The sequence below is a fragment of the Schistocerca cancellata genome, chromosome 8, assembly GCF_023864275.1.
Source record: "Schistocerca cancellata isolate TAMUIC-IGC-003103 chromosome 8, iqSchCanc2.1, whole genome shotgun sequence".
Lineage (NCBI taxonomy): Eukaryota > Metazoa > Arthropoda > Insecta > Orthoptera > Acrididae > Schistocerca > Schistocerca cancellata.
Window position 1 is genome coordinate 376,116,049 of NC_064633.1, and position 10,142 is coordinate 376,126,190.

The following is a 10,142-nucleotide window of genomic DNA, read 5'->3' on the forward strand; positions in this document are numbered from 1 at the left end:
CCTGTACTCTGCGCTCTGGCTTATTCTTTCGAGCCCTTTACCATCTCCCTTCTGCGGTTAAACTTTACCCTTGGGGCCAGCCCCTGCTCTTTCATTGATAATATTGCAGCACTTTGCTCTTGCAGTGCTAACTGCATGCTGCTGCCAAATCGATTTCATCTCTGGGACTTCACACTATTGTTTGAATTCTATCATTACTTAGGCCCTGAATGAAACAAGCTCTTGTCAATGAATCTACTATCTCTGACACCTTCACATTCGCTCGACTTGTAATCTGACTTATGGCTTCCCTGAAATCTCTTTGGATTTTATCAATTCTGCTTGCCCACAAGATCGGCTCACTTTGTCCTTGTGTTGCCTGAAATATTTTGCACACATAGTAGTCTATAGTGCATTTACTCGCATAATTCTCCTCTTGAACACACTTTACTTCTTCCCATGTACCCATTCTTTCATGGACTTGCAGTCTTGACGTGCCTCACCGATTATCTTAGCTTTCACAAATTTCAGTAACATTTCATGTTCCTCTGGCTTAACCAGTTCGAAGGCTGCATCCACATTCTCGATTAACTCCCCTAGAACACTTTTGAAATGATACACAAAACTGACATTCTACCACTACCAGAGGACGAAGAAGCTTCATTAGTTCAGGACATTTTAACAATGTTAGCACTCTAAAGATACAAATATAATTTTGGTGTGTTATTTGGTGCTTGCACGCTGCCCATGTTTCTGGTGGTGGTGGTGGTGGTGGTGAGTGATTGAGAGAGAACTTAGTCCAATGGCTAATAATAGTTAGGTCCTCTCTCCCCCCCCCCCCCCCCCCCCCAATGTGCCAGTCTGCCTATCAACACCACCTCTATGTAGAGGGTAGCTTTTGAAATGTGCTACTTTAACACTTAGTGATGTTTTAATTAGACATTACAAGTCTTTATGGTCATATCTGGCAACTGCCAGATGACGTTGTGGATGAAGACTATTTCTCGAACAACACCAAGGGATCCTCACTCCTCAACCCCCCCCCCCCTCCCTCACACACACACACACACACACACACACACACACACACACACACACACACAGATATGTATATATATCTCCTTACTGCGATACACAGGATGTTTGCAGAATAAACAGCATGGTCTCCTATACAGTTATTGCAAAGGGGTGATGGAGGAGTGGTTCTTTGCTGTCTCCCTCATGTGCAACTCTGTCGTAAGTTACACAGTTGTATGGATGACACATTTCACTGGAACATTGACACCAATAGCAACATGTTGATGTTTTGGATTCAGTATCTAGGGTCTTAGCTCATGACCTCATGGCCCACCTTGCTCTTCAATGAGAGCTCCGCATGATTGATTGTAAGAAACCGGATAAGGGTAGGCAGTATTTATTTTGTTATCTGCCTCCTTCGCAACTGCATGGACTAGTTTTACCCCTTGATCAGAAAGATAACATTGGATGCCCTCTCAGTCACACCATGGAGGAGCTAGGGAGTAGTATCAACATGTGAGTAATTTAATGTGTGATGTAGCTCTACACACGATTAGGGTATCCATGAAAGACTGTAGCATTTAACAGTTTTTGGACCTGAAAGGCAAGAATATGACTTCACTGGGCCAGCAATGGTGATCATTCCTTTCGGAATGGCAAACAAACTTATTGTAACAAAACTCTGACTTCTTTCTATCTCTAACATTACTAGCATGGAGAATTTGTTGGACAGAGGTTGAGTTTACAGGTTCGAACCACCATGACTGCCAGCATCTTCAGTGGTACTCACCTGCGTATCTTCTAAGGGTTCCCCTCACAGGGATACTAACCGGTCACACCTAATGGCAAGGGTAAAGACAGAAAATCGGGCGTGGGGCATAGGGAAGGGGGAGCAATGCCAGTACTAGCTGGACACCCAGCAGGTGCACTTTCTCACTAGATGTGAGCCGTAGGGGGAGGTGGTGGCAATAGTAGGAAGAGAAAAGTGGCAAATTAATCACACTTCTAGTACTTTCAAAAATAATCTCACAGCGTTTATTGTACTATACTAAAAGTGCAGTTATGGGTAATTCGACAAAAATATGACATTTCTTAGCAATGACAAACACTATCAGAGCTGCTTAGTGCAGGCCAGCAATGGCTCCACAGCATGTCAGCCTGATAAACAGTCACTATTTGCTTTCTTCAATATAGAGGGCCACAATTTGTGCAGAGTTGTTCTCTCCCAAATTCAAATACATATGAAGTGATTGTGTACATACAACAGTGGCTGGAGCAAAGAAATGCTGTAGAAAGAGGAAACACTTGTGCGATACAACCAGCCTGCCTTTTATGACTGTTTCTATTTCTATGAAATGATTGCTATTCACCACTTAGAGGAGGCACCGAGTTCGAGAAAGCCACTATGAAGGGGAAAAAAAAAATAAATAAAAAAGCTAAACATTTAATGTTTCAGACAAAACACTCTCCTTCCAAAAGCTTAGATGTTTAGCAGTCTTTCTTGTTGTGACTGACTGTGACTCAACACTCTTCAGCAGTCTCTCCTTTTCATTTTGATGTTATTCTGTACCGAACTTTCCAATACTTGATTTAATTTCAGTGTTAAGTTATGGCTATTTTGCTTATCGGGAAACATAGGGTTCACTAGGTATGGCAGAAGAGAAACATGCACACAGACAAACAATAGTTTTTCATATATATGCAACTGCTTCAAGAGACTTCATGCAAGAAATTGAATATGCAAGGGAGCAGTGAAATAATTGTGCACACCACTGTGATTAAACAATAATCACTAAATTCTGTTTCTTCAATTGACTGTCAATTACACTTCCTTGTTGGCAAATTGCATGTTGGCGTATGTCTCGGGTTCTTTGGCTGAAGTTTGATGATTTTGCTGATGTTTCACCTGCTTGATTGAGGTGTGTGCCAACATACAAGAGGATTTTCCGTGGTCATTACCACTGCAGTTCTATCCTTGCTAGCTGCAAGTCAATTGCTGCAGGGTGGGAACCCAGAATCTGTTCATTTTGAGGCTTTCTTCTTTCTTGTTGAAGCTGTTGTCATGTTTGTGTATTCATATAGCTTCCACGAACAGTTGGGTGTGATAGCTCTTTTCTACAGCAAGAACTTCTGTCTCGGGGGAATTTTACTATGTGGTCAAGTCTCACAGCATGTGCTCTGTCGTGGCTGATTCCTCCACCTGCCCCAACCAGCAGTGGCACTTATGTTTGGTGATCCTGGTGTTGATCATCCAGTCATTCCAACATAGACTTTTCCACATGTGCACGCTATTCTCGATATTACAAGTGGACCTATTTTTTCCTTTACCAATCTGAGACATTTGGTGCTCTGCTTTGTAGGTTTATAAATAGTCCTTATGTCATATTTGCATAATACACAGCAGATTCTGTCTGTCATTCTGGGAATGTAAGGTAGAAAGACCGTAACCAACATTTCTTTTTCTGATGTATCACTCCGCTGAGTGTTTGAGTCTGTGACACTTCTTATGTTACTGGGAGAGTGCCCATTGTTCCCAGAACACTTTCTAGGTGTTACATCTTGTGTCTGAGGTGCTGCAGCTCACATATACATGTTGCTTGCATTAAGATAGTATTAATCATGCCTCTTTTCTGGCTCAACTGGTGGTTTGACAATTTCTGCAAGTATCAGTCCGTGTCTCGGTTTTTAATACATGTTGTGTCCCAGGTTTTCACCAGCCCTCATGACCAGCGTATCTAGAAGTGTAGCCATTGGTCCTTTTCTACCTCCATGGTAAATTTGATGTAGGCATGGAAATTGTTCCAGTGTCTTAGGAAGTCATCAAGCTGTTCCTCACCATGGCTCCACAAAACGAAGGTATTATTGCTGCATCTGTAACACACCTTATGTTTACAAGGTGCCTTGTCTGACAACTGTTTTCCGAAATGTTCCATGAACAAGTTGGCCACCACTGAGCCAAGTGGCACTGCCCATGGCAATCCTTTCCAGTTGATCGTAGATGTTTCCATTCCACATGAAATAGCTTGTGGTGAGACACTCGTGAAAGAGCTTGGTGATGTCTTGCTGGAAAATGGAACTGGTATATTCCAGAGAATCATTGAGTGGCACTTTGGTAAACAAAGGAACAACAACAAAAAAGCTAACCAGGATGTCATTTGTTTCAAGTTTTAGCTTCTCAGTGAAATGTCCCGACTCCTTTATGCATGTGGCATGATCAATTTGCTTATAACACAAACAAAATATGTGAGCCACAGCAACTCGGACATGAGATGCAACACCTATAAAGCATTCTCAGGAGCAGTGTCAAAGAACCAAACAATCGGTGAAGTGCAACATCAGAAAAAGAAATGCTGCATAGAGTTTTTCTGCCATACATTCCCAGAGTGACAGGCAGAATCAGTCGTATATTGTCCAGATACAATGTAAAGACTATTTATAAACCAACAAGAAGATCAAAGAGTAGTTAAGATTGGCAAAGGCAGTAAAGGACCCACTTGCAACATCGGAAAAATCCCACATACCCTGCACATGTGCTAAAGTCTATGTTGGAGTGAGTGGACAGCCAGCCAACACCAGGATCACCAAACATAAGTGCCATTGCTGTGAGAGACCGACTACATAGTAAAATTTGCTGACACAGAAGTTCTTACTGTAGAAGAGAACTCTCACACCCACACGTTCAGGGAAGCTATATAAATATGTAAACTTGACAATAGCTTCAAAAATAAAGGAAGGGGGGAAAAAAGCTTTGAGGCGAATAGATCATGGATTCCTATGCTGCAGTGAATGACTGTTGCAGCTAGCAAGGAGAGAACTGCAGTGGTAGTGACCATGGAAAAGCCCTTGGATTATTGGCACAACAAGTAAATATAATATGTGGTTGCAAGCTCAACTCAAGTTCCCCCACCAGCAATAGAGGGTGAAGCTTTGACAATCCCAGTCGTTCATGCTGGGGAAACACCAGAAAAATCATCAAACATATGTTGGACAAATAATTCAAGACAGAAGCCACCAGACAATTTGTCAACAAGTAGCCACAAAAGCCTTAATAAATTGGTACAGTTTTTGTTGCCACTTTACAGTTAAAGGACACAGAAAACCTTGCAAGTCTTGATCTTGTTTGTTTAAATACTCTGTCAAAAACATGTTTTCTTTGAATATGGATTATTATACATAATATTTGTATGAATTCAACAAATGGTTTTGCTGTAACTGTAATGAGCCCAGGATGTTCGTAATGCAGAGTTTTCGTTGGTCTCAAGGAAACGACTGTTTTTATGTTGGGGGAGGGGGGGGGGGGGGGGGGAGAAAGATAAGATTTCTTTATTTCTACTACCATATATGGGCTTACTTGCTGTCAGGGGTAATGGTTGGAGATTTTGTGCACATTTCTATATAGGTTACAAAATGTGCAGAAAGTCTACCAAAGCATCCTGTATTTGTTGACATATCCCAGACCTGTGTTTCCCTTGACCATGGCACACAAGGATACCCAGTGATTGAATTGACTTTTTGCGACCACCCTGGTATATTGTGGTATCGGTTATGGTCCCAGGTATCTGATCATGCAATCAGTCGTGCTGCTTGGCCCTCATTTCCTCATTTACTGTAGTCTAGTGGTTAGTGTAAAAGATTGTTATGCTGGAGGTGATAGGTTCCAATCCTTTTAGATGTTTAGCAAAATTCCATCCATCATTATTTTTATTGATTTACTTGATTCAAATGCTATTTCTTCTCTTTCCATCATCTTATATTTTTATCCATGTTGTTGCAGTCGTTGTCTGATCCTCATTTTGCTTGACTTTTCTTTTATTTATAATCCCTTGTTTTCTTTCAATCTTATTCTGCATTATTAAAACTATAATTATTCTAAAATTACCCTTGGGAATTTGAGTCTATGTTTAACCACTCCAATGGGTTCAAGATCATTGATCGATTGTTACTCAGCTCTTTTTTTTTTTTCCCTCTTTTATGTGTTTTCCTCTTGCATTTGCGGCTTTTAAAATGTGCTACAATGCAAATTTATCAGCCAGCAAAAGCAATGATGAAAGATTGGAGGAATTTGATAATGAAATGAGAATAACTATTGTGAATGTCTTACACTTTGTTGTTTATTTACGAGGAGATTAACAAAAGTAAAAGCAGTTGCCTTTGCCAAAGCCCATCCCAATTACTCACTGAAAAGTATCCAACAATACGTTTACTCCCATTTATGCAGAAAAGAAAACAAGACGTAAAACGAGGAGGTACTAAATTCAACAAGCTATCTCAAATTGAAACAAAAAATTTAAGGGTTCCTGGATGTGCCAAGAACAAGTGACAGTATGTACACTAACTGCAACAATGTGTGATTACTATTGCCATTTCGTATTTATCTGAAAACTTTTCATTCTTTGCAAGTGGGAAGTGGACTAAGAATTTTAAAATGAAACATAGAATGTTTCAGAGAAAGTGATTAAATTCATTAGTGCAAATGATGTCATAACACTAGAAGCAGTGAAATGGTTCAGAAAAGAAATAGTATTGATAATGGGCAATTGCAGTCCAAAATTTGTTATTAATACCAATCAGATGAGTTGTAACTATGCATCAACATAGACCAGTCTCATGCGAAAGAGAAATTTGGCGAAAACTACACATTCGTGTACAGCACAATATACTGAGACATTCTGCAATGAGTTCCTGCCGTACATGTTCTCATGTATGCGGGAAGTTGGAAACAAATTTGGATTGAGGGCTGCTAAAGAAATTGAATGTTAGGAATTGGAACACAGAAATATGGTTGCCCCCCTGCTCAAAGTAAGAAAAATCAGTGAAAGACCTGTACTGACAGTATTTGCAGTCTGTAATGAAACTGTACATCAAAGAACATGATTTTTTGTTACTTACTGATTCATGGAGTAGTCACATGGGCAACAAAATATGTGAGGTACATGCCAGACAAGCTATGTATGGTGAAAATTATTCCTCAGCAACTGTGCTTCAAAGAGACCTATCCAAAGTTCCTTGGCATGATGTAACTGTAAATATGAAAGTTTTTACCAGAACCTGTAATGAGGGCATTGCTGATCATGTGAAGACAAAACTGACAGGAAGATGCAATGAACTGGATTTTTACCTATTGTTTTTTGATGACCCAAGTTTTGAAAATGATTGTCACCAAGAGTAGTTGTTGTTTTTTTTTTTTTTTTTTTTTTTACCTACTCAAGAAATAAATCTCTGCAAAGTATGCATGGATAAAAATACAAGAAGGGTTTTACTAAATGGATTAAAGTCTGGCCATTTTAAAAATAAAACTGGGCTATGACAAGGAGATGATTGCCCCCCCCCCCCCCCTTTTCTCTTCGATATAGCTTTAAAAAAAGTTGTGAGGAAACTCACACTGATACCTGCTGGGATCCTCCAGAAAAGCAAAATTAATATGTTAGCATACGCCGATGACATAGTGCTCATTGGAATCAGTAAAATAGAGATTAGGCACTTATTTGTGGAGCTTGCAACAGAACCATCAAGACTTGGCCTGAAAGTAAGTGATGAGAAAACGAAATGCATGATAGTTTAAAGATGTAGAGATCAATGGGATAACCAATCACATCTAATAGTTGGTCAGCACAAATTCGAGCCTGTTGAACAGCTCAAATTTCTGGGATCAATGATATATGAACACAATCAGAGGCAGGTAGGAGTAAAAGCGAGACTGCAAAATGCTAACCAAGCCTATTATGCAATATAAAATCTCTTAGGGTCCAAACTGTTGACTAGTAAAACTAAAATAAAGTTATGTAATACAATCATCAGACCAGTTCTAATATGTGGAGCAGAAACATGGGAGCCTAACGAAAACACACCACCACCATTTACAAGTGTCTGAGAATAAAGTTTACAGAAAAATCTTTGGTCCATATTATGACAATGAATCACAATGCTGGAAAAAAGGCACAACATAGAAATCCATGAGCTGTCACAAACGGTAGTAAACCATTATGTTTACTACCAACGGCAGTAAACATTATAAATGCTAGGAGACTGCAATGGGCTGGACATTTGATGAGGATTAAAGAAGACCAAATTGTGTTAAGAATATTCAGGGAGAAGACCAAGGGGGAGACCCAGGAATACTTGGCGCAATGAAATCGATTGCATATGTGAACGATTGGGAATAAATAATTGGCAACAGATAGCACAAGACAGGAGCAGCATGGGAGCTTAGAGTCCCTTACAAGACGACGACTACTACTACTACTACTACTACTACTACTACTACTCCAGAAATATTGGTCAAAGAATATACTTTGCAAAAATGAAGTAAGTAAAGCTTTTGAGTATCCAATATTTTTCGGACATTTCTATACAAACAACAGCAAACAGTATAAAAATTTCACCATTAGCTGATCTGTCGATCAGCAAATTTCAGGGTGGGTATTGTCCTGGTTAGAAAATGTGCATTGATGAAACTATGGTGTCATTTAGGGGAAGGCTGGGGTTTCACCAGTATATTCTGGGGATACATCATAAATACGGTCTCAAGCTACTCAAACTGTGTGTTCATGGAGGCTGTACCTGGCATGTGAAGTATACTGAAAAGGAGATTCCCCTGCAGGTCATGACATGTCCTCCAGTGTAGTGATAGAGTTGATGGATCCATTGTTCAATGCTGTACACACTGTACATTGACAATTACTATACAATTGTCACCTTAGCCCGTATGTTGAACAAAAACACATTCAGCCCACCTTGTTGGTATATTGAGGAATAACACAGACAGTACAGTCCAATGACTATAGTTAAAGGGAAGGTAAAGAAAAATGAAATATTATGCATGCAGAGTAACACAAATGTAGTCATAGGCAAATGGAAGGGCAAGAGAGATGTCATGTCTGACCACAAAAGATGTTCCAGAAGTGCTAGCAACCATCTCAAGAAAAGGAGCAACCACAATTTTAGAATATAATTGTATAAAATCCTTCATAGACATGTTGTATCAGATACTATCGTATGTCTCTTCTTTACAAAGCAAAGTGAACTGGCACTGCAAGATTGCATTTGAGCTGCTTACAAATACAGCAATTGTCAATGCTCATGCTACCTAAAAGCAAGTAATTGACAAAAATGTACCCTTAACTTAACTGAAAGATAAAGTTGCACGTACACTGATAAACATTGGAAACCGAAAGATGCACCAAGAGCAACAGGTGCACAACATGGAAGGGTTGACCAAATGGAAAGGTCACGTGCTTGGACTGTTCACACATATAAGGTAAAGCAAACAACCTATTAATCAATTCAAATATGTTGTTAAATCCACTGTGAATTTCTTCCAAAAAATAAATGTCATTCTTCTGAAAGGGGTCTTAATTTGTTATTAAAGGTTGTGCATAATTCCATAACACGTGCCCTTGAAGAAATTAACTTCACAGGCCATGTGGCTAACAATTATAACACACAGAAAATGGCTTTGGTCTGGTATATAACCTTAGGTAATTCAGATCCTGTAGCGAAAGTGTTAAATAATAACTGAATATAATATACTTTCTTTGATGCAGAAGAAAAAGTTACTTTTATTTAGCTTTGTGTTAATAACTAGAATTTCATATTATAACTTTTCTATGTTTCTGTGTGTATATACAAAAACAGTGCTAACTTTCTTTTCTGTCATAGGGCTGTACACAGTTATGTCTCACATGTATCGGTCTCGATTGCGCAAGCTTGGGCCAAAAAAGTGGAGATCGAAACTACAGTGAATACGAAGCATCAAACACGAGAATGGTGATGGTGGCAAACGGTTATATGAAAGTTGGAAGGGATACTGTGGTGGTGTAATATTGGACCTGTGATCATTTTCAGTGCTAGTCATTTTGTACATCAAACTATTGTAAGCAACCAATGATTAAAAATAAAACTGTCATTTCACATTGTAGAAATTACACAAGTGTAACTTCCCTGAATTCATAAATTTCTCAATTTGTTGTATAAGGCAGCTAACAGGTAAGTATCACACTCATTGAACTAGCTGGAAAGGCAGACTGAGTATAGAGTGCTGTTGACAACAGGATACCAGATTACATGCAACTGCAGAATGGACAGTAGTGGGAATGTAAATTAGTCTTGTCCCTTTCTGAGTAACTACGAGGTCTATTCAGAAAGTA

The 10,142-nt window shown here is 39.3% G+C and overlaps 1 protein-coding gene across 4 annotated transcripts in view; it reads left to right on the forward strand.

Annotated features, from left to right (window-relative positions):
* Positions 1–9,906, forward strand: part of LOC126094450 (very-long-chain (3R)-3-hydroxyacyl-CoA dehydratase) — a 174,466-nt gene extending 164,560 nt beyond the window's left edge. For all 4 annotated transcript variants that reach the window (XM_049908821.1, XM_049908825.1, XM_049908822.1 and 1 more), the window contains exon 11: positions 9,655–9,906. In XM_049908821.1, the coding sequence (XP_049764778.1) occupies positions 9,655–9,737 (83 nt within the window). In that variant the 3' untranslated portion in view covers positions 9,738–9,906. The remainder of the gene's footprint in view (positions 1–9,654) is intronic.
* The last annotated feature ends 236 nt before the right edge of the window (positions 9,907–10,142 follow it).